A 25,925-nucleotide genomic window follows, 5' to 3' on the forward strand; every position below is an offset into this window, starting at 1 on the left:
GTACTGCCACCAGAGATTGCAAAAATATCCCAAATCCGATGCCAATCATGATGGAAAGGTCGGAAACTCGTTCAGATGTCCTCTGTATGATGATCCTCATAATCTGAACTCACCAACTTTTCGAAAGTTTTAGTCAGCGCAAGGGAGGAACTATTATCAGGCAAAAGAAAAGAAGACAGGAAGAATGGACAGAAAATATCCGAGAGATGATTGGTATGTTTGTTATGCGGTAAGAATCAGATGGCAAGGTACAACCCCTGCTCCACCCTAAGCAGATAGATAGATAAAGTGGTTTTATTCTTGCTTAGAGTTGGTTTTCTTGATTGTGTGTGTAAATTGGTTCGTGCGAGACTTTTTAAAAGCTTCAAATATTTCTGATTGCTTCCACCTCTCTTCTCATGACCATCATTAGTCCCGCCAAAGCCTTTTATTTCCAGTAAATGTCCAGGTGAGTTGTGGAGACCGTTCTGACCATTCTCTAATCATGCTTTTGCTGCGGCAGTGCTGTTAAATGTATCAGAACGACCACAAGACAAAGATAGACAAGCTAAACAAGCAGAACTGTTGCTAAGTCGGAGGCAGCGTGGATGGACACGGGTGATCGAGCAGTCCTTTGATTCTGTTAAAGGGCACCCGATTTAGTCCTGTACCTGCAGAAATTTCGGTCACAGGTGAGTGCGGAGGACAGGAAATCGGAATCAGTTCCTGAAGTATTTCTGTGGCCAGACAATTACAGTCTGTGAGTGCCAGGGTGGAGACAGAGAAGATAAGGCGACACCACGATATGCTCGAGTGGTTTTTAAGGGAATTCCTTGAATGGGTCTTAACCAAAAGCGACAAGTGCATTCCAATCGCATAATTAAGCACGAGCTCGGGTTGGAGTCTGCGATTTGACAGACCATTAAGCACGAGCTCTACTCACCATTCTCACCGCAGCTGCACCCTGGACCAGAGCCGGCAGACAGGTGCGGAGGAAAATTGACCAGGTAAGACCATGAGTTCGTGGTCTTTGACGAAGTTAATATCCATGACAAAGCCTTCAACGTTGATGTATGTGGGCTACCCGAGGTGGGCCACCTTTGCTTTTATCTTATTTCTTTCGGCGAGGCTTTCAGATAATGCGCTTCCTCAACCATATCGTCGGAAAATGATGGGTAGATTGCACCCGACAGCCCTCGGGAAGCGACTCATGAAGAGTGACTAGACAATGCTTCGTTAAGGGAAAACCAGTTGTAGTGGGTCTGGTCTTGAAGAGAGGCAATCGTGCAGGTTAGACTACCTTTACCCGGGTATCCAGTGAGTGAAAGAGTGGGATTTGAGTTCTTTATAAGTACTTTTATAAGTTTCATGTATTTCTAATATTTCATTCTTTGCTGCAATTCATCAGTGACAGGGATGACAGTGATATGAGCAATAAAGCATAGTATCAAAAGATATAAGAGCTGCTGTAACAAAAAAAAAACATTATCAATAAGTTCCAGCTGTGACGAAAAGAAGATCGACAGGACAGAAAGACATTAAGCACCCGACTACAACTTCTGCTGTCACTGTTGTTACAAAACTGACAGAAAGACATTTTTACTACAAAGTTGAACATCAGACCAAAAAAAAAAAAAAAAGTAAAAGTCATTAAAGGTAATAATAATTTATGTTAAGACTGAGATATCAGAAACTACAGAATGATCACGGATATTTAGAAATATTTCTTTTTCTCCTCCACCTTTTTTTTTTATTATTTTATCTATTTATTTATTTTTTTTATTCTATCTCTCAGGTCTTCAGGACTTCGATTTGGTTGTGAGTTCCGGAGAGAAGAGTGGCCCAAGACTGGTTCCACCCACTGGTGCGCCCACCCGACAGCCCAGCGCACCAGCAAGGTTCAAAGAGCGGCGGCGGTAATGCGTTAAAAGGCGGCAGCTTCCTCCTCTTTGCGGCGAATTTCGTCGCTGCTCTTGATGTTGTAGAGGACCGTTTGTCTCTCCTCCTTGTTTACACAGCTCCCGGCGTTCACGCTGGCCGGTCTTGTCAGGGGATGGAATCGATCATCAAATCAAGGCCCACTCCTCTCCCCCCTGTACACGACTTCTCTCACCGCCGCTTTCCGTTAGTTGGCCCGAAACTGCTCATCTTTCTTTTTCTTTCTATCCGTGCATGCGTGTGTATGTGTGTGTGTGTGAGAGAGAGAGAGAGTATACTCCTAGGTTTCTTTTTTCGATATGCGGTGTATGACTATCTGTAGAGCGCTGTGTAGTATGTATATAGAGGTAAATGGTTTGTTTACAGTCGCTCTTTGATGTTGCATAAGGACCTCGACAAGCCGAGCTAAGATCTGATAGCAATAAAGGATAAATCTGTCTCTCTACCCCTCCCTCCCTAGCTGTTGTATGCCGACCTCGACTTCGCCACCAGTGTTCCCCCAGCGATCGAGCGGCACGTGCAATGTCTTTTCAGCGCATGCGCACAATCAACAATCATAGGCGCGGAGCGAGCAGCACGGCGGACTTCACTCCAGCTTCAAGAGGAGAAAAAAACTTATTTAGACGCCACTACCACGTGATCACTTTCTTTGCTGATTATTGCAGTCGGCAGATTGAGGGATGGAGGAGGCGGGGGAGAAGAGAAGGGGGCTGCTCTCGCTGTTCAGCTGGCGCCGAGAGAAGGTGAGAGCGGTTCAGCGTGAAAGCTGCCGTCGCCATGCATACCTGACACTCCCCCTACCAGCAACCCCTCCCACCTCACTGGCTTCTGGGGTCCTGACCCCTCGGGATCGACCATGCAGGGAGGGACATTCTCGACCGCACTGCAGGTGCAGGACGGACCCCTTCCCTACACCCCCCCATCCAGTCATTGCCCTCCTCCATCCCCACCCACGCCGTCCGACATTCGCCATCCAGTTATCTCAGCCAGCCTGCAAAGAGTGGCATTAATTATTGATAGTTTTTTTTGTTTTGTTTAGTTACAAGATGGATTGATGTTTGAGAAATGACTCGTTACGCCATTTGGAATCTAATGTTTAAAATTTATCTAAGATTAAGTAAAGTTTTAGATGAAGATTTTTTTTTTAATGTAAGGTATTTGCGAGGGCGAGAACTTAAAATAGAGAATATGGATATATTATCTTTGTTGGCAGTGTTGTTGATAGCTTTAAATAAATCGGTAGAATTCATTTATATTTTCTTTTTCACAGTCTCTATTCTTCCTCATCTGTCTGTGTCAGTCTCTGTGTGTTTTCTGCCCACCGGAAGTAGGGAATTTCTCTCTCTCTCTCACACACACACTCCAGATATATGCCAACAAGGCATGGAATTCTTTAACAAACGGAAACGCATGAAAAGTATGTTCCCTGGTCATTAGCTGTAGCTTTGATGACCAAAACTTATCTTTAAATCTTAAACGTCGGACATTTTATATGCACTGGATATATGAAGACTTCCAACAAAAGTTTCTTTCTTTTTTTCAGACATCCCGGTAGTCAAAGACTGACCAAAGTATCACCCACACACACACATCTCATGCTGACATTTCGCCAGCATGTTACTGATGTTCGTTCATGGATACCGTTGATCATCCAGGCCTCTAAACGGGAAAGTGGGGGCTGGAACACAGCCAGGAACCAGAACCCTGCCTGGCACGCTTGTAGTTTCCGTACAGTTGTCTGCCCCCGCTAGGCCGACTACGCGAGAAAGCGATCCTGTTACATCAACTTGTCCTCGCAGAATCTCGCTGCGAACCGTTAAAACACCGGCCGCCATGACCCGGACGCCAAGCGGCGGGCGATCCAGAGCCGATAACTCTGATTCTAAACAAAGACGATGCACTCCCCTGATATCTGCTGGCTGTCGTTGGCCTCGGGTTTCGCTGCCCGCCTCTCCGCGTCATCAATTCAATTAGGCTTAAACTGCACTTTCGCGGGAGGGAAAATTAATTTTTCTGCTTTCCATATGGTCCTGGCCTGGCCTGCCCTTAATCAAGCCCGTGGCGAACGAGTTTAATGCACGCGCGCTGCGGCGATTTGCACGTGCTGCTGAGCGTTTGTTTAGACTTGGGGAGGGCGCGGGAGGGAGGGCCTGACGGCGCACGCGCGTGCATTTGCCGGTGTTGTGCTTTGTCGACTGCCTGTCACATATGTAAGGGACTAAAACATACCTGAAGTGGACAGTTATGATCGCCCGCAGTGTCGTAGCACACGGTTATGAGCCCCAGAGGAGGGCTGTTGTGGGGGACCCCCGGGCGACGACAACCCTCCGCACAGCTTCTCTGTCTCTCTTTCTCTCTTTCTCTCCTGTTTGCGTGATGAGTGCCGTAGATGTAGTTCGCTTCATTTACCGCCATCTCAGGGACGAGATTTGTGTACAAACATTAGTCAGGTGTTTGTTTCCTCTGTGCAATACGATTCCACCAAAAATGATATTATACATTGTCAACATCATAAATTTTAGGGGAAAAGCTTATAGTTGTAACTATGTTGGTGGTAAATATCTTTGAAGGAAGCCGGTGTAAAAGTCATACCTCAATAGCATTTTTGTTTCGAAAATAAGTTGGTTCAGTTCTTCGCAAAATATAAACTTCCGAGATCTGAACAAATAAATCCTTTTACGTTTGAGAGATCAAAGCCTTCAAACACCGACACAGACATTAAGAGGTCAACAATCTGTCAAACCCAAGAGGGCGTAACGGATTTGACCTCTTCTGTGAAGAAGGGAAAATACCGAGGAGCGATGCGTGTCTCACGAAAGGCGAAATTTATTAGCTCAGATTGTACAATAATTACACTGTAATAAGCTGAACAATCATTTTTAAAAAAACTATCTGATGAGTCTTTTATGAAATAGGGTAAAATGTAATGAAAATGTGTTGAAGATGAAGACTTCTGAATAAAATATTGGTTAGTCGGATCAAACATCAGATGTCATGCGCGCCATCGTGTCTGTGTGAGAGGTGGGGAGAGGTCCCAACGTATTGTGAGGTGTGTTCACTGCCCTTCTACCCAATAGTTACAACTAAGCAAGACTAAGTAGGAGAGGGGCTTGCTTGTTCACTTTCATTGTGTTTATGTTCTCTATTTTTCTAATGTATTTTCTTGTTTATGCTTACATCTTTTATAAGATATGAAAGGAAAAGGAGGAGTAAGAGGTTACAACAGGTAACGAACCGCGGCCATCACGATTAACTTTGTCCTGTGGTGAAGCACGTGTGTCACTCTAGTCAGTCCACTTTCTCTCTGGGACAGTGTTTTCACACTTGCAGCAAACAAGGACCCCATGGTTACTCTCCCTTTGTCATTTTAACCAACATCCCACCTCACCCCTCCTCCACCTCAAGCCACACATTTGGAGATGGGTGTGAAAACACTTCCGACCATTGTCCAGCATCTTTGCTGTAACAACCGCTCAGCCATGTTTAATATTAATTTCAATATCGGATTATACTGCGCTCTTCGTTAGCGATACTCGCATAGGATACTGGAGACAATAGAGGCGAGAAATCGGGAAAAGAAGGCCGCCTTAATTAATGAATGAAGGAATTCACACTTAGTCCAGAGAACAGGGGTCCAAGCCCGGTCATGTTCAGCCTGCCGTATGACAAGTGTAATCCCTGCCCATGTCACACTTTCTTTTTACATTTAACATCAAACACAATTTTTGTGAAACCTTTTTTGATGGGAAACGGCGAGGGAAAATGGGGTTAAGCTGCACGAGGTTTGTGCAGACAATGAGGGAGGATCTGGTTTGTTGGGCGGTGGGATGGATGGTGTGCAAGGACTTCGACTTTTTTGCGAAGCAGAAGAGAGCTCGGGAGATTGGGGGACTGGTTGAGGTGGGAGTTTGAATCCTCCTCCCTACTCCCGTGTGACATACATGAAAGATTAATATTTCTCAAGCTGCACGAGGAGCGATACACTTTGCAGGTGGATCACGTGTGACCCTTTAACGCCAGCTCCAGTTTCCACTCCATGCGTGTCTGCCTCGCCCTGCACGTGCTGTTTGTGTATTATTTATAGTCAATCATCTGCTCTCAGTCCGACAGATACTGCTGGGTTCTACTTGCACTTCCTCTCAAGCTCTGTGAAGAACTTTGTAAATTAAAAACAAAAAAATCTTGTGCTTGTCTTCAGAAATGGAGAAATTGGAAGGTACCTGCTCGGTGGACAAAGAGGAGCAAGAAATGTCATCGGCTCTAGGAGAGAGAGGGCGAGGTTGTAGGGTCACTGTGACATGTGCTGACAATTGGCTGTATCCTTGGTGACGGCTGAAAACAACATCAACATCTTCGAGCAAATGAAGCCGTTAGTAATACTCGGATTGCCTGACAGCACTGTTCATCCCTCTGACAGGCAATAAAGTGTCGGCCTCTCTGTTGTGATCACCTGTAGACTGTTTGAGTTCAAACTTTCAGGTATTATCCTTCTCCTGCATCTAATCTTGGGATGACAACATTGATTCCAAAAGTGTTTGTTTGTTTGTTTGTTTTAAAGCAGGCAAAGCCTGTATTTGTTTAGCAACTGTAGATGTAATGCCTGAACAGTACACAAGCAATTTTATCGTCTTATTGCGAAAAGCGATCAGACTCTCTAGTGCAGTATTTTTTTTTATTTATTTATAATAATAATAATTAAAACGTTAAAAATACGTTAGAGGGAAAGTCACAGCTAAAACAGCTTCTTATATTATTGAGTATGAGTTTTTTGGCAGCCATGAAGTAGGTGATTATGTCCGATTTGTTTCATTCAGACCTGCTCTTTCTCTTCTGTCATGCAGGTGTTTGAGCACTTCTTTCTTTGTCGTCTTCGTGTGCCAGGCATTGAACTGGTATTCACATGGCGAAACACGCTTAAATTCAAGGAAGTCGACGACGATGATGATTATGATGATTTGGAATAATATATAAATACTTTCTGCAACTCATCGTGTGATGCCCCCACAGCTTTATTTTCTGATTCTCCATAAATTCACCTGTTTATTCTGCGATGTCGACATCGACAAGGTTGTTCATAATTTATTCACAGCGGATTTCTGTTCTGAATGTGTATGTTTTATGGTCTGTTGAGCCTTCTCTGACTTAAACTGTCAGTGATATAATTACTTCAATAAACTCCATTATCCCGACACCATGCTGTCTGCACTTTCACATCCCACAGGCTCTGCTGTCAACAACTTCACATTTCCAAGACCTACATTGTTGGTCTAATCCACTCCTTGCTCCTTTTCCCTCATAATATTGCTCTTACTGCCCTTGGCGCTAATTATCTTACATACACTAATCATTATACATACGCTAATTTTCATACATAACACATCTGTCTTGCTTTTAAAGTGATTTGCCTTAAGCTAAATAACGAACACCAAGTGTCAACACAAGTTCACCGTTGAAGATAATTTAAAATGACAGTTACAACGGAAATGTGAGGCCTCCACAATGCGAAGCCAGCTCGCCATCAAGCTTGCAGTGCATGCAGAAGAAATTGAAGGTAACACGATCGCTGGTCCCACTCCAGGTTCCAGACCAGCTGCCTTTCAGTTAGAGACGCTGAGCAGACGACACGAGAGCCGCCACGACACTCGCACAACATGGCGCTCGTCACTGGCCTCGCTGGCTTCTTCCTAATTGACTCGCCGACAGTTCGTCATAACAAGTCGCCGCTTGTGACCCGGGCCTGCCGACACCACCCCGGGTAGGGCGAGAGGGTGGACGTGGGGTACGAGCTTGTCTTGCTTGCCTCCGAGGTCTCTCGGAAGTAGGTGTTGCTTTCATCCCCTCCAACCGTCACACAAGCCCCGCCCCCTCCTGTAAAACGTGGTGGGCGGAGCCTGGTGATCGATCTGTCTGAGCCTCTCTCTCGCTCTCTTCTTTCCCCCAGTCCGCCGCTCGCCGGGAAGCAAGTCGCGCGCTGATTGGTCAGTTTGGGGGCAGCACTGATCACTTGTCATGCCTGTGCGCGTGGCCCGCCTTGTTTGACCTATAAGCGAAACGCGCAACTGTCAACCAACAGGGCACCCGTGCAACTAAGCAAGCAATGAAGTGAGGGGAGGAGTAGTCTGCCAAAGTTGAAAGTCGCAGGACTGGCACTTTACTACCATCGAGATGCGGAGGTTGTGACCGGGCGATGAGAGGGGAGGGAGGGTCCCACTGACGGGAAGTGGTGAGAGAGAGAGGTGGGTGGATGTTTTTTCTTCTTTTTTTTTTTTTTAATGAGAGTGCGGACAGACAGAAGGCAGGATTAGCAGCGGAAAGCTGGCAGGCATCAGTTGAGCGACATCCATGTCCCTCGCTGGACAAGTGGCGGCCCGTGGACGGCGATGTATATAACCAAACCCGGTTACCCACTCGCTTTGCCGAGCCTGTGACTGGCAGGCGGATCGCATCCGAGCCCGGGCACTAAAAGACATCATGTCAGCCACCTTCACTCCGGACACCCGACAGTCGCGCCGACAAGCTCCCTGCAGTTTCTGAACACAACCTTCTGGTGACAGAACTTCAACAATCGCTTCTTGTAAATTGAAAACATTTTGATCATTTGAAAAAAAATGTTTATCTGAAAAAAAACTACTTTTATCACCGAGAACATTTTTGTGACAGAACCATCTGGACAAACAAAGAATGTTTTCAAGGTTTCATTTTAACAATATTGTGTAATACTGTCAACAAGAAAAGGACGATATTTCAGGACAGTAGTTGTGGTGAGATATTAAAAACATCAAATAAACAAACACCGCGGCTTTGTCTATAAAATAAATAGTTGACATGTGACATGAGTGCTGCACTGACAGAGAAAACATCACCTGGGCTGAGAGCTGAGTGTTAAATCTGTTTGTCACCTGGATTCGCCGTTATTTGTTTATCACCACAACTGTTCTGCTGGCCACTTGGTCTTTCGTGGAGGTCAACAGCTTCCTTACAGTAAGTGAACATTTATTATTCACTTGCATTGGTATCTTCTTCTCTCTATTTTCACAATAGGAACTAGAAGAATTAATTTCTTAAATATTTTATTTTCATTTATATAGCTATTTTTATTTTTTATTTTTTTTTTTTTTTTGATTTATGTTAGGAAAATTATTATTGTTACTTTTAAACTAATCTCGAAATTATTTTCTCAGATAGACCGGACCTGTTATTCGTTAATTGTTTCTCTTGTAAAGCGCTTCTTTCGAGGTATGAGAGAGAACAAACATTAATACACATTGACTGACCTTACAACACATGGACAATTTTTTTCAATTTCTTCAACTACAGTTTTTTTTTTTTTCCTTGGTGACCACAGCTGGCAATGCATGTGGTGTTCTGTCTCACCCACAGCTGCAAGAAAAACTCGGGACGAGACCTTTTTCAAAACATTTCACATCGCGAGTTTTAGGGATTTAGTCTTGTGTTAGTCCTGACGGTTACAGCTGTGTGATATCAGTTTTCCTGGCGGTTACAGCTGTATGCTGTCATTGCTATCCCCGCTGTGACAAGCTGTGCTAGCAGCTGCATGGCGTATGCTGCTATAGCTGCATACTAGCAGCTGTCCTGGCTGTTACAGCTGGTGTATGCAGCTGGCATAGTCACAGATAAATCAGATAAATCGAAATTGTAATGGCGAACAGAGTGGGTGGAGAGATGGTAGAATAATGTAGTGTTAGCTACATGGACTGAGGGTTTTTTTGGGTCACATTTCTGCAAAACATTTCAAGAAAAATAAAAGTAAACAAGAATGAAAGGTAGACCATCAAAACTACCCACACAATTCGGTAAAGAGAAAAGAAAAACATACCGAGGGTGTTAAACACTTAGACATCTTAGTCACAATAGGGAAGGTTTTACACCTCCAGGGTTTCTCATATTTGGGATGAAAAGTGAACATTCAGGCAATTTTTTGTTCTTTTTTGTATTTATGGGTGATAATTCATTCACTTGTATTCATTTGCTATTTTCTTTCTTTTCTTTTCTTTCCTTTCTTTCTTGATTGCTTGTTTTTCTTTTATTTATTTATTTTAATATTTTATTAAAATTGCTACATTTCTCAACTTGCATGCTTTGTCTTTACGTGCATATTTCTTTGCCTGACTCATTCTGTCTCTATCCGTTTTTCTTTTTCTCGCTCTGTCTCCTTCTACCCCACCCGCTTTCTCTCTCCTGCTCATTCACACACATACTCTAATGCAAACCCTCTTTCTCTCACACACTCTTTAATGCACACACACACGCACACACACACAAGCACGCACGGGCACGCACAAACAAATAATTAATCAAGAAAAATATCCACGACCTCCTCCAAGGCCCAGGTCAACAAACATGTCCACAAAAACTGTGATTTGTGGAAAATACACAGCAGGTCCTGGCTTGGAGCTAGACTGACGAGCAGTTGCAGTTACTCCAAGACTGTGTATACATATATATATATCCTTTTTCCCTCTCTGTCTCTGTGTGTGTGGGGGGTGGGGGGGCAGATAATATCCTTTCACCGACATCATCGAAGTATTTTTTTACTATAAGCATCGATAGTTTCTCTTATGCGCGTGAAAGATTATTCCAATAGCCATTAGCTAAAAACTAAAACTAAACAAACACAGCTTGTCCTGGTGAGCAAGCACAGACTGCAACAAGTAGCTACCCGGCTTCACACTCTGATGACAGACTCCACACAAACTAAGTGCAGCTACAGTATTGTGCTTCTCACATTCATCATGCAAATGCTGAGCCTCAAAGCAATAAACAGTCAACAGAGAGGAAGTGTAAATATTTGAGAGACACGGGTAGACAGACACAGCTATACAGACAGGTAAACTGACAGGTACAGATAGACACGTAGAAAAACAAAAATACAGATCGAAGGAGAAAGACAAACTGACACCGGTAGACAGACACACAGACCATAGTAAACAGATTCAGGTTGACAGAAATGGTAGGAAAATACAGTAGACAAATGCAGAGTAGCTGAAGGGCACAGGTCAGGACACTAACAGAGTAGAAAGAAAGAGGTAGCTAAACTGAGTAGCTAAAGAACAGAGGTGAAGATACTAACAGAGTGGCTACAGGGTAGAGATGATGGTACTAACATAGTAACTAAAGGGTAGAGAGGATGGTGCTAACAGAGTAGCTAAAGGGCAGAGATGAAGGTACTAACAGGGGCTGTAATTAAGGCTGGCCTGACAGATGAAGACGAATGATTGGATGGACCACGAGTGAATGGGTGCGAGGAAGGAATGCAGAAATCGTTGTCATGGTAATATCACAGAGATTCTCTTTTGTCGCATTTGTAGCAGCTGTTGTAATGTGAATTACAATGAAATGGCTGTTGTAATGTGAATTACAATGAAATGGCTGTTGTAATGTGAGCAGGAACGATTGCAGTAATAATTAGTACAGCAGTCTTAGAGAGAAATAGTTTTTACACTGGAGAAAGACAAGAAACCAACAATAAGAAGAAAGAATGAAAAAAAAAGAAATAAATCATCAAACATTTTATATTTAATAAACATAGAGCAAGCCGCCAGTTAATCAATGCCTAATAAGCAGAGATTAATAAAATAATGCTTACTATTGACTTACCAAAATAAGTGTATACCTATATTACTGAATGTTGTCTCCCTCGTGTACCTCTATATGCCTAGCTATCTACAAATTCTTCCTTCCTTTGATTCTTCTTCTGCTGTCTACCTTAATTTTTCTTCTCTCCCTTTTCGTTTTTACCCGTGACACACTGCGAAAATGTGAAAATTAAGGAAAGGTAGTGGTTGTTGTTGATCAACACGTGACTCGCTGGATTCGGCTTCTCAATCCTGCAGCCTGTCACATCCACCCGCCCACCTCCATATCCCAACGACAGTTTCAAACAGACCTGTACATGAACTTAGCACGACGTGTGACAGTTTTTTTTTTTAATGTTGTCATATAAAATGTGCTTTAATAAATGTCCTCTATGAGACTGCTAGACAATTACAATTAGAAAAGAAAGAATCCGACACACGGCAAGTTGTACTGCGACAGTTGACACTACCTGACTGCGGCAAGTAAGCATGTAAACTACACAGTTTGAAATCATCGAGTATCTATGTCTACTTGACAGTTTGAAATCATTAAGTATCTTTATGTCTAAGTGACAGCTTGAAACCATCGAGTATCTCTACGTCTACGTTACACAGACAGTATCACGTGACTATACGTTTACGTGAGGAAAGATGTTTGAGAGGTCTCTACAAATTTTCAACTTGAGCCTTCAAGACTTAATTATTTTTTTCTACCTTCTTTCCTTGGCTTCACCCCCACCCCAGAATCTTTTTTTTTTTTTTTAACTATTTTATTCAGGTTTGTCTGCATGTGGGCAAAGTCAAATTATTATCTGTTCGTTTTTCTGCTGTTAGCAGCGTTAATTAACAAACAACAATTATAAATAGAGGTTTGTATATCCTGGCCCCATGTATATTGTCGGTGAATGTAGCTCCGAGAAAAAACTAGAGCATGATGATTAAAACTACAAGAAGATAACAAAGGACGGCAGCTTAAGTCATCAACAATTTGTGACTGAGCTGAGGACAGTCTCCAAGGAGTTAATGCAGCTCGTAAACAGTGGATAATATTCTCTCTCCCCTTTACTCAATTTTTTTCTCTCTCTCACTTCTCTCTCTCTCTCTCACCCACACACACATTAACATCAATTAACATTGATTGACCTCAGCTCACATTTTGCTGAAAACTTTTTCAGCTTCCTGAAACCTTTGACCTTTGTCGGTAACGTGACACTGTGCATGTCACAATGACGAGGGCGGTGGAGGAACCATAATGAACAGCGGGCCGGGGGGTGTGGACAAGCTTGATGAGTAGAGGAGCAAAAACTCTGTAACAAACTTTAGCTTCTCTCTCTCACACACATCTTTAGACCCTAAACGCATGAACTATTCCTGTATGGATTTTGAATATATATGTTAATAGGTTTTTATCAAGAAATTGCTGGATACCAGTTTTTAAAAATAGTTTGTTCCAGTTGAGCTCACATTCAGCTCGTTTAGTCACGTGTTCACGTGACATAATTATACTACTAATTATGGCTTTGTGTTCTCAACCATGAAAACTTGAAGTAACGAACGAATGGACAAAACAAAACAATTATTCTTAAACTGTCTACATTCAGTGGAGGTTTTGAACTCTTGACATCGGTGTTAAATCATGCACTTCAAAAGAAAACTTACTACATGAGTGCAAAGGGGGAGGAGGAGGACGCTGCCCACCCTGTCTGCTAGCCAGTCACGTGCCAGTACACCCGTAAAGTGGCGACTAAGCAGGAACTTGCCAGTAGACACCAGACAGGGGTCGGCACAATAAACCGCTCAGCTGGACATAAGTGTTTACGACCCGCTCGAGCGCAGACGACTGCAGGTGCGTAAATAAAATATTGTGTGGCGAAGCTGACAGCGCGCGCGAGACGGCGAGAAACACGTCACGGAAGCGCCCCCTTGCGGCAGTGGCGGTGCGTTAGCATTGATTACCTTACGTACAGGTGCTGTATAATTGATGATGCGCTGCGTGTGACCTTCTGACCCTGCCAGCGCCGCCTGCCGGAGTCGGTCTTGGAACAGCGGCAGGAAAGAGGCTCGTTAGCGGCGCGAACGACAGAGTTTTGTCGCGAGAGCGAGCGACCTCTGTCGCCCCTTGTGTCGCGGCGTCCCTGCTGCCCAGCGCCGAGGCTGTCGCGAGGGTCGAGAGGTGCGCCGAGTGCTGGCTGCACCGTGCGGGCTAGGCGTGAAGTCATCCTTGCAATAATAAATCGTGCGAAAGAGAAAGGGGAAAAAAAAGAGGGAATGTGTAAATTCCTTCGACAGGGAGAAATTAAGGAGGAATGATAGAATAGATGGGAGGCTACTGAGACAGTTTTATTATTTAATCAATATTTTTTTCATCCTAAATATTTCAGGGGCATAACGCAATGCGCTCCAATATCGCGTGTTGAATTCTTTGTCAGAAACTGCTAAAACGAGGCATTAGATGACAAAGCTTCCGGTTTATTCACATTGTTTAGGCTCGCTGAGACTAACAGCGGAGAACTTCACAAGAGGCGAAGCGATGGTCTCGGCAGACAGACAGCAGTCCACCTATACACATCCATGGCTAAGGCTTTAGGGTTTTTACCGACAGGCTTCTATCGGTGATGATCTTCCAATAAAAACCAACAAGTATATCTTTTAAATTTAGTCTGTGTACCTTAAAAGGGGCTTTTCTTGGGCAAACAAAAGTCTAAGGGACATTAACCTTTTTGTTTACACCTGCGGTTTGTCGGTAACATTTGACCTTTGTCCATTCACTCACAGCTTCCAGCCATGGACTCAGTCAAGCCGCCCAGCCCCGAAATGGCAGTCGACTGGAGCGGGAGAAAGGCTGACAGGCCCGGGAACCAGTGCTTCAAGTCCCCGGATTCAGCCGTGAGCGGAAATACGTCAACGCCGGCGAAAACGAGGCTGGCGTTTTCCATAGACAGGATCATGGAGTCCAAGCCAGTGGTTTCTCCCGGCAGCAAAACTGCAAGCGCAGCCGAGGCTGTAGCCATGGATACGAAGGATGAAGCCAAGTGCGTGTCTGGAGACTTCACACCTGCGGGCTCCCAGAAGCCTGTGTGTTCCAAGGATCAGCCCATCGCGAGGGCCGAGGACTGTGACAAACCCAAAACTATGGCGGGTGAGCACGCGGTCATTCCAAAATGCGAGAATGCGGTCAGAGAAAGGGACAGAACTCTCGCAGATACGAAAGCAAGGGAGGTGGAGAAGCGGAAGGTGAGGGAATCTCCGGACACTGTCGATATCTACGTGAAAGAACACCTGGCGCCCAAGCGAATGTCGGGAGGGACTCACCGCAGCAGGCTCGTTCCTTCTGCTTCGTCGGTGGTGGACTTGAAACCTTTGTCCCTCCGAACAAGGTCTCCGCCTGGCCCAGGGCAAGGAGGTTCCCACCCGCTGTACCCGTGTCCGCAGTATGCCAGCAACCTGCTCATTCAAGCCGGCGACTCAGCCAAGCTGGGTCTCCACGTGCAGTTTCCCAAAGACCTGCGATGCAGCTCCGGGCTAGGAAGAGATTTTGGGTCGAACTTTCTCTCCGACGTCAGTTTTCAGCAACAGCAGCAACACCAACAACAGCACCATCAGCAGCATCTGCTGCCGCTGTTCCACCCAGCCTTCTCACTGACGCGCCTCAACTGTGACGACTACCACGCACAGCTCCTGCGCAGCTATTCCCTTCTTCATCATCAGCAACAGCAGCAGCACGGCAACAGCCCGCACCACCAGACTCCCACTGCTGCTGCTGCAGCAGCTGTCAGTGCTGCTACGGCTGCCGCTGTCGCAGCGGCTGCTGCGGCTGCGGCCGCTGCGGCGGGTGGGGAGCATCCCATGATGGATCATCGTTTGGTGAGGGGAACAGGCGGGGGGTTCGTAGGTCACGGACTTGACCCCTTGAAGCTGGCGCAGCTGTCTCCGGCGAGCACTGCCAAAGTGCGAGCTGCCCACAGTGACAAGAGTCACGTGACCTCTCCCGGAGAGGAACCGCGTTTCTCCGACGGGAGCCTGGAACAACACAGAAGACTTCAACAGCATACCCGCCACCCGTCTGGTGATCACGTGTCTCCTCAAGGACGATCACCCAAGGGAATGCGCTCCCCTCACAGCCTGTCGGAGAGACACGTTAAGCCAATCACCCACAGCAATAATTTTAACACCACCACCAGCAGCAGCAACAACAATAACGACGATACTAAAATAGAGATCGTCGATGATGATGAAGAAGAGGAGGACGAGGATGACGAGGTCGTCGTTGGAACAGAGGAAGTTAACGACGATAACAGCGACAACGACGACAAAGATGATGCGGACGAGCGGCTAGCTCACCGAGACCATCGTACTGCGCGCGGCAGCGGCCTGAGCAGACGAGAGTTACTCCTCTCCTCCCTTAACGGTGTCAGTAACGGCAAAGACAGCTTCGCCTACGCCGTCAGCAAGCTGGGCAACCTCAGCCATTCACTTGGACAACGACTCGCTCCCGTCCACCAGTAACGGCTTCGGCGGAGGCGGCACTGGAGGCGGAAGCAGCAGCGGAGGCGGAAGTGGAAGCGGCATATCTAAGTCGCAGAAGACCTTCACCTGCGGCGAGTGCGGCAAGGTTTTCAACGCCCACTACAACTTGACTCGACACATGCCCGTCCACACGGGCGCGAGGCCGTTCGTGTGCAAAATCTGCGGCAAGGGCTTCCGCCAAGCCAGCACGCTGTGCCGCCACAAGATCATCCACACCGACGAGAAGCCTCACAAGTGCGGCACCTGCGGTAAGTGCTTCAACCGCTCGTCCACGCTCAACACTCACATGCGCATCCACCAGGGCTACAAGCCGTGGGTGTGCGAGTTCTGCGGCAAGGGCTTCCACCAGAAGGGCAACTACAAGAACCACAAACTGACGCACAGCGCCGAGAAGCAGTACAAGTGCACCATCTGCAACAAGGCCTTCCACCAGGTGTACAACCTCACCTTCCACATGCACACGCACAACGACAAGAAGCCCTTCACGTGCCACGTGTGCAGCAAGGGCTTCTGCCGCAACTTCGACCTCAAGAAGCACATGCGGAAGCTGCACGACGGAGCTTCCATCCCGACCGCTGCCAACTCGCCCTCGGAGTCGTCGTCCTCCTCGCCTCCGTCGTCTGCGGCGCACAGTCCCCTGCTGCCGCACCACCACCACCACCCGTCCCTGGCACACCATCACCAGCCCACCACCATCACCACCACCATCCCGCCCATCATGGCCTGTTCCACTCCCCACCACCCCCTGCCGTGGTGTTCTCCCCGGGTGCCGGCGGCGGCCTGGGTACGCACTCCGCGTTCGTGCCGCGTGCCACGCTGCTGGCCCAGCACAACGCCCTGCGCTGCCAGCGGATGCTGATGTCTCCTTATCTCTTCGGCCCCAACGCAGCCACCCTGCTGCAGAAGATCTCCTCGCTCATGTGACGTCATCGAGCAAGTAACATCTGACGTCTTTCTAGACATATGGCGTCACCAAACTAAGGAGCAAGAAGAGGCGACGTCAGCAGGTGATGTCACAGCTCCGTGGAAGCCCAGTGACGTATGTATGCCTGGTTGCTCGGGAGGAGTGACGCAGGTCTTCTGTGGTGAAGGTCTGGAACTCACCTTTTCCTCCTCCTTTAAGAGGTCGGACATGTGACCGGTTCGCTTGAGAGAAGGATGAATAACGAGGGTAGTCCTTATCTTGGGTAAGGTCTGAGTCTGGCACAGCTGTCGGCGCCATTTTTAAAGCTGTTAGTTTTAACTTTGAGACCGAGCTTTTCCTCCCTGGGGACGTTTCTTTTTCTGTACATTCTTGTCTTTCACACCGTCTTCTTCTGCTGACTATAATTATTTTTAAATTATTATTTAATCACCTCCCCTCGTCATACCAGCTGTTCCAAACATCAGTGAGTTAGTCCAGGATTTGGAATTCATTCAGTGACAGCATGAATGTGGAAATATTAAGAAGACTATGCAAGACAATCAAAGAAGAAAAGCAATTCTCACTTTAAGTTTCTCGACTAATGAGTCTGTTTGCTACTTTGTTATTTCTGATTGGAGGGGGAAGGGGAGCTTTCCTAACAGCAGTTGCTGAGGCTTTTAGACTTGCAAGACTCCAGGTTTGATCCTGCACAAACTCTCTCACTTCCTGCCCTCGAGAAACTGAATGGGACAGCAGGTTATTCCTCCTCCCCCTTTCGTTCTCCTTTCCTCCTTCTCTCCATCCACACAGCATCACCCAAGAGAAGGTTTCTCGCAAGTACCGAGTCGGTGGGTGCTTAGTGTTCGTTGCGCCCGATGTACAACACGGACTGCACTACCATCGGGTGGAACTTTCATTAACAAACTGTGAATGAACTGCTGCCAGGTTGCTGATACTTTTGATTGTGTGACACGTGACACTGAGAAACGCTTGAATGCGTGAGTCTCACAAGAAAAAAAAGGCAAATTAATTTATGTTTTGATAGAGATTACTATCAAGAGTACGTTTCTATCTGAAGCAAATGTAAATATTGTAAGGACATTTTTTAAAAATAAAAGGTTAGATATATTTTATCAAAGGAAATGACAATTAAACGAGATGCGTGTGTGCGCGTGTGCTAAAATGCGGATCAAGTCTGTGTACCAAGACTGTAATGGATAGAAAGAAGGATGAAAGGCTGGAAAGATTAAATTCACTAATATTAAAATAGACTGGGCTTTCAAGTTTTCATTTACAGTTTATGTTGCCTTTTAATATAAACCTCAACAGCAGAAATGTAATACTGGTGAATTTTGTTATTTTTCACATTTTCTTGAATGTATGTTTTCGAGTAAACTTTTGGCGGTGGCTGCAGACCCTTGCAGGAAGTACTTGTACCCCACCTACCCACCTACCCACCTACCCACCTACCCTGGTCTGACAGTCGTTACTCTTGTCATGTTTTAAGGGCATTTTGTGGTGAATATTGTATCAAGTTTGCATGGTGTTTGCTGAGACTTGAGGGTGTTGGAGGTAATACATGACTGAATGTACATTGTACAATTCACAATAATGCAAACGGCGAAATGATTTTATACAGAATATTATGTACTACAACAGAGTATTTTATAAATAATGGTGTACAACATAGTCTCTAACAAAGGTGACTGTGTAATATATTGAGAAATATATTCTTCATTCAGAGCGTTTGTAAATATTCATAACATTCATTCCGTGTTGATTAGTGATTGAAAATATCAGCTTGTCTGATAAACAACAACAAATAAAGGTCCCTTCATGTTACCAAGTCTCTATTTTTCTGTATCACTCAGCCTCCTCCCCTCCAAGACAGTTAACAGTCACTCCTCGTGAATGTCTTGCTTAAAAACTTTATTGGAAAAATATGGACAGACCCGATGGTGAAAAGTCCCGAAGAATGGAGAGAAGAAAATGGGTCGGGGGAAGAAAAAAATAATAATAATAAAAAAAGAAAGAGTGCAAGAGAAAGAAAGATTACTGAAGAATATTTGTGAAAGAAAATATCGGCGGTGGGAAAGACATGTTACTTGACAGGTTTTTCACAGTCGGTCACTCCATCGTCTTGACCACCTGTCACTGTCATTGTCATCAACAGTGTCAGTCAATGTTAGTGTCACTGTCACTCACGAATTCACTTGCAGACGATCCTTCCGAGAACCTTAAAGATGGGTTTCCTTGCTTACTGTCTTCTGGGACACTCGTTGGCGTCTGTTACCTCCTTCGCAGATAATCATGCTACACACAAAGCACTGATCTACTCCTCCCACTCCTGTCTACCCACCTACTCCCACAACCATCCATCCCCGCTCCACACCTACTCCCACACCATCTTCAACCCCACCACCCATCAAAAAAAAACAAAAAAAAACCGCCCAAACCTCTCGACATATTCACGGTAAAAGCAAAGTCCACGGCCATTTCTCGTGAGCATCCCGGGTGCAGAGAGCGTAGCAGCTCTTAAAAACAAAAGGGGGCTCGGGGGCACGGGGGCACGGGGGCACGGGGGCGCGTGCTTGATTCTATTAAAAGCTATCATCGCCGCAGCGGCAAAGTTCTTTGACAAGCTCTCGCCAACATCAGCCTCGCTGCCGTCCCGCCTACCGCGTGCGCATGCGCTAGGACTGGCATCCCCCTTCTCCACCCCACCCCTACCCCCGCACTGAGAGGAGGAGGACAGCATAGGATGGGTGTGTACACTGGAAAATTGTCAACTTGTGCCCCCTCCCCTCAATCAAAGCCCGGGGGAGAGTTGTAAGAATGGAAAGTGGGCTTCGCCGAGTTGGAGAGCCTCGATATGAGACGACAGGAGATGAGGGACCTGCAGCAAAGATGGGATCAACGTCGGGCAGTGACAAATGAGGAAAAAGGATCCCACCAGTGCCGGGGGAAATCGCCTTTAAAACAAAATAAGCTGATTGGCGGGCTAACGACATCTTGGACACACAATAATATATTCATTGTCTTTGTTATTTATATATCGGTATGGAACCCTTTGTACATACACTTTCACACGGTGTCAAAATACGGACATGTATATGGGCATACACCTGTATACAGGTGATAATGTATGGGTATATAACTACATCAAAGAGTATATGTAGCACCTGTGAGTATTCACTGCAGGCAGAAAACTCCTAACCGGGTAGTTTGTCTCCATTGTGTTCTTGTCAGATGGATGCTTGCTGTAGTCTGACTTTTCTCACCAAAGTACTGACGTAGCAAGATAAATAAATAATGTTGGTTTACTAAAGTGAGACACCGAGTGTTTTCTTGACAGGGACAAAACTTTCTTTTTTCTTCTCAGCAGTCACTGATCCTCAGCAAATGAACCACTCCATCTTTACAGGGGCTACACGAGCTGCTGACGCGGCGTAAAAAAAAAACAAACAACAATTTTCTCCACCTGTCATTCTTTCATTCTACAGGCCCCGATGTGGAAAAAGATTTAAAAACAGATAAAGGTAGCAAATAACAGTGACGCGATGACAAAAAAGGACGACGACACCAGTCATCGACGTACGAGTGGCTGCCTCTCATCCTCCTTCCCCCTCTCTCCCTCCCCCCGACATATGCGAGGCGTTGAACAGATGGCGGTGGCGGCGGTGGGCGACAGGCAGGCCCATGTCCGGGGAGCGGGGATGAGTCCCTGGCTGATCGTCAATTAATCTGTACACCCATGTTTTCGCTTAGCGCCGCGCGTGGCCGGCCGCGTGCTCCTACTAGGGCTCGGCATGCCAGGTCAAAGGGCACGCGCAGCCACCGTCCGTCGCAGGGGCAGCACCCAGAGAGCGTTCGGACTAAGGAGAATTGAACCTTGACCTTAACTTCCGGGCTTGGGATCAATTTTTTTTTTTTTTTTTGTTCTTGTTCTTTAGGTTTTATTTATTTTGTTTGTGTTTTTTAAGCGTTCTGTATTTTTGTGTTGGTGGGTTCCGTTCTTTAATTTGTTTGTGGGGTTTTGTTTTGTTTTGTTTTTTGTTTTTTTTTTTTTTTTTTTTTTTTTTTGCTTGTTTGTTTGTTTGGTATTGTTGTAGTTGGGTTGATTTTTTTTTTTTTTTTTTTTTTTTTTTTTTTTTGAGGGTTGTGTGTTTTTTTTTTGTGGCTTGTAATTGTGACTATGTAAACATGAGAGAAAGATTCATTTTAAAAAAGTGAAAACGGCGAGACAACGACGACGACGACGATTTGTTTTCATCAACCTGGCTTCGTGATTAGGTGCCAACAGTTTTAGACAGACAGGTCACGTCGCTGCACCACTCACTCAGGCAATCCTTTCTCTCGTCCTCGAATTCCCAAATGGAGATCGCCCCATGTGGAGATCAGGCCCAAATGTGGACGGATGCGCCGCACGCATGTCATCTGGAGGGACGGCGGCGCCCTCAGACAAAAGCCGAGTTTCCCGGGGCTGGACGCGCCAGGCACAAGTGTTGGCCGGTGCTCAGCTCTAACCTTTATTCTATTAGGTGCCAGAGGAGGACTGCTTGCGCATTTGGCACGCTGCACCGCCCTCAGGCTCTTATACCCTTCCTCCACACGCCTCCCTCCAACCACACCCCTCTCCCATCCATGTCGGCCTTTTCTCTGGTCATCAGCAAGTCACCATTAACACTGATGAGGTTTGTTTTCCTCCGAGAGTTTGAAGCGGCGCTGGCTGATCTCCCCAAGAAGAATGGGCGGACAAACAGAGCAAACAAGCAGAAGGCGAAGGAGGAATAAAATCTGCAAGGCTTTTGGTAATAGAATAATTCGTCCTTCTTTCTACCCACTTGTGTCTTATGTTTTGTATGGGTTAGTCTTCAAGAACCGATCTACCCTTCTCCAATACCTTTTTTTCATAAATGCTCTTTTCCAGATAGAGGAAGAATAAAGTTATGCAAAGCAATGAGTTGATAAGAAAGGTGATTTATGGCGAAACGGGCAAGGAAGAGAAAACGCTTAGATGATCATCAAGATCGTCTTTGAGGAAAGAAAAGAAATTTGTGTCTTTGTTGTTGGGGCTTTGTATGTTGTTGTTCTGCTGGTGTGGTTAGATGGAGATGTTTATTGCCATCGTCGTTTTTCGACTTTTGTCACTCATTATCAGTCTGCATTTATTGATGACACCTTTTATTTCGTGATAATGATGATGATGACGACGACGACGACGACGATGTTGATGATGGTGATGATGATCGCTGATTTAAGTAAATCCATGACCTTTTTTGATAGCAACAAAAATGTATATTAATCAATAATAATTTTGTAAAAAGTAAAATTTAAGCAAAGAACGTGAGTTACAGGATTGACAGATACACACACGAGCACACGACACGGGTAGACAGTGTGCTTCTCACTGGCTGCCCGCCTCCAATGTCGACGAGTCTGGAGAATTATGCATGCATGTGACCTTCACTCCAAGCTGAGGGTAGACCACTTCCGGCTTTGTTGCCGGATGTTGATACTCGCAGTGCTCTTCGATCATATCGGCTCAAGACACTATACTAATTATAATAATGCATTATTGTGAACTTTAATGTACAGTTTAGGCATGCGAGTGTCTAACATCCTCCTTTCATGGATTTCCAAAGGATGAGCAAATGAAAACCCTTTGCTGGTAATGCTTCCTTTGAGTTTATGAGTTTATTTTGCATCTGCAAGTATGGGTGTGTGGAATGATTGTAGACACTTTGTAAGCCATGACTTTCTCCCTTAGGAGGAGGTATGTGTGTACTAAATAGTCGCGATTATTATTATTACAATTTTAAGTAAATAGTTTTGTACTGGCCGAGAATGATGTATGTTATAAATGTCAAAATGGCCCTTGGAGGAAAAAGAGTTTTCCCACACCTAAGTTAGAGAATCAGAATCCTTGACTTCCCTTCACATTTCAAGAAACACTAGCCCTTTTTACTTTGTATTCATGGACGTACCTTTTTCCTTTTTTTTTTTTTTTACAATGCATGGAAATCTTTATTTATTTAGTAAACACAGTTCACAAAACTTGGCATTTTTCCTTAGAAAACACTCCTTCATTCTCAAATCAGTACACAGTAATATTTCTTTATTACCGTTTTTTTTCTTTTTTCTCTTTTCTATTACTTTTTTATCGTCCTTCCTTTTTTCCTTGAATCGCAAGTTGACTGTAAAGACCAATGATTCTCCAACGCACTCTATTTTTCATTAAAGATAAACACACACGTCCATTGTTGTTCACCCTAGATGTTTCTGGAAAAGGCGCATTAAAGGGAGGTCAGTGTGAGTCAGACGAAGGAGTGCTCTTTCTCGCGATCTGTGAAATGTTTTGCAAACATCGTGGACTTCATACAGTCCGTGGCGAGCACAGTACATCTTAATGAGTCAAAAGCCGTTGTTCACTGTGTCGATGCGCTTCGTTAATTTGCTCAAAGGCTCTCGGCAATGGACCTTTGTCCTCCCTGGCAGTGAAAAGCGAGCTGTGGAGAGTGGTTCAAACACGCAGGATGGCGAGGCCGGCAACAGTCTGCTTGCGCAATCCTTCAACCACAAAGTGGCACCCGGACCTGAGTGCCAAAGTTCAATGCGTTTTGTGGTCACAAGTCTTTTTCTCTCGATTCTTGTTCCTCCTTCATGGCTTCTCTTGTCTACCTTTCTATCTTTATTCACGTGTATGTGTGTCCTACTTCTGGTCCTAAAATTTCACCTGTGCTCTAAGAGTCTAAGGTGTTACGTGTCTCTTGGACGCCCTATAGTGCCGTGGTTAAAACACTCGTTTGTCACCGCTGCAGTGAGAGTCTTTGGTTCAGATCTCACCTCGGGGCATTGTCTGTGTGTGAGATACCTATTTGAGTCGGACATTTTCTCCGGGTACTCAAGTTTCCTCTCACTCCTCTGACTGCGAAATCACCTTTAGATGAAATAACTTTCCCATCAAACTAATCATCCAGCTATTCCACTTATTTTCTTTGCTCAGCAACATGGTGGCTCCCCGATACGACTACGACAGTAACAGAAGGTCCATGACAGGAAACACGACTGAAAAGTATCTTTGCTTCTGCTGAATATGTCGACCATGGCCTTTATTATGATCACGAGCATGAACAATTTTACCTGGATTCTTAAAAGTCCACAAAAGTAAAAGAAACAAAATTACAGATGTCGGGGTTGATGTCAGTATAAATATATAAATAGTAAAAGAAATCTCAGTAAATAACAACACACACTCCCTTTTTCATTTACGCCTTCATCACCATGCACAGAAAGTGGTTTAAAGAAAGGTAGTCACAAATGAATGTTGATACTCCTGCGTTGTCACGGTTACAGTCAGTTGATGTAACTAAGAACTAAGTAAGGAGTAGAAAAGTTGGGAGATGGGACCATCTGTCAGTTAGGTGTCCATGGATGCTAGTGATGATTGGATGATGAGGCTTGACCTCTCCTCTTATTGCCAAAGGCCATACTTGTTGGCTGTATCTTGAAAACAGGAAGGGGTGAGTCTTTTATTGTATTTATATACGGATGTAGAGAAATATAAGCTTATATTTATTTCAGCTCAAATTTGTAATCAAAAGTTTTTCAGTCTTTAAAAAGTTATAACGAAAGATTATCTCAAGAGCTGCCTGTACTTAAATTTAATGTGAATATTTGAAGAATAAATTATGATTATTATATGCACAGAGTTTCATTCCTTTCAAAGGGGAAAAAAAATGGTGAAGAACAAGAAAAAAGGAAATTAAGGCCAGAAGCACAAAAGAAAGAACTCGTATTAGTATCTTTTTTCTGTTGAGAGCTAAATACAGAAATTGTTTGATTGTGACATCACATAACTGATAATTGTTCTGTTCCCTTTCATGATGAAAATATTTCATGATTTTACTCTTACAATTTTACTCAAAGTGATACAGAGCCAAACTTGCTCGAACATAGAAAAAAGCAGACGGGAGAGATGGGGAGGGGGATGTTGGTCAGGGAGGGTGGTAGAAGCAAGGCTGGAGGCAGACGGCGACTGAAGACACGTGACTAACCTCGTTGCACGGCCATGTTGTGCCGTTGTTGCCCATTACTCGTGAAAATTGCGGAGACGTTTTGCAAGAAAGCGCAGCGCCCTCCTCCTCCGCCTCGTGACACAACGCGCGGCTCCTGTGACGTGCGGGGCTCGTGACCACCGCCAAGGAAAGAGGCGTGTCTCAAGGAAAGGTAGGAGGAGCTTGACGAAGATTGACGGCGGTAGGGGCGGGGCAAGAGCGTGGAGGGGCGAGCGGGTTGAGAGAGGAGCATGCGCACGCCGCGCACTGCAGCTGTGTGGTGACGGGAGTGCATGCTGGTGGGCGGGGTGCAGGGTGCACGGCAAGGGCGGGGGTGGCTGACGACGGGTGCTGGAGATTGGTGCGGGTGTCATGTGCGATGTGTCTGCTCACGCAAGACGATGAGAGAGAAACGATAGAAAAATTGTTACAGCGATTCTACGATACTGTTATTGCTACAACTACAACGGCAACAACGACGGTAACAACGACGGCTACAACGACGGCGACAACGACGTTTCCGATTGCGACTGCGGCGATGAGACTACTGGAACTTGTGAGAGAGAGGAGGGGTGACTATTGCACGCGAGGTGGTAGCACTGTTAAATCTTCTATGGTCAGTCTTCAAACTCACTCCCAATATCTCTTTCCAAGTTATTTATTTTTTCAACCCACGTTCTCTTTATTTTTTAGCTTTTTTTAAACATGGAGAAGCTTGTGTTTTCCCTCCGCTTTCACAGCAGAGACATCAGACATGAATATCAAGGTGGAACAGGTAATATGGGGGAGAGGGAGAGATCTGAACCTATAGCGGTCAGTGAGCTCATACTGCCAAGTAAAAGGACGCCAGTTCGAGGCCCACTAAAACCAGTGCGTTCGAGACTCCCTCTTTCCACTAGAAATAGGTGCATGACTGACCAGAGG

General features: G+C 45.3%; 1 protein-coding gene across 1 annotated transcript; it reads left to right on the forward strand.

Moving 5' to 3' along the window:
- Positions 1-7,455: 7,455 nt before the first annotated feature.
- On the forward strand, positions 7,456-18,776 carry LOC112572761. Its single transcript, XM_025252626.1, is given in 4 exon segments — positions 7,456-8,898; positions 14,289-15,990; positions 15,992-16,727; positions 16,832-18,776. Coding segments are annotated over 3 exon segments (2,562 nt in total). The 5' UTR covers positions 7,456-8,898; positions 14,289-14,297; the 3' UTR covers positions 16,965-18,776.
- Positions 18,777-25,925: the final 7,149 nt, after the last annotated feature.

Source organism: Pomacea canaliculata, linkage group LG9 (genome assembly GCF_003073045.1).
Source record: "Pomacea canaliculata isolate SZHN2017 linkage group LG9, ASM307304v1, whole genome shotgun sequence".
Lineage (NCBI taxonomy): Eukaryota > Metazoa > Mollusca > Gastropoda > Architaenioglossa > Ampullariidae > Pomacea > Pomacea canaliculata.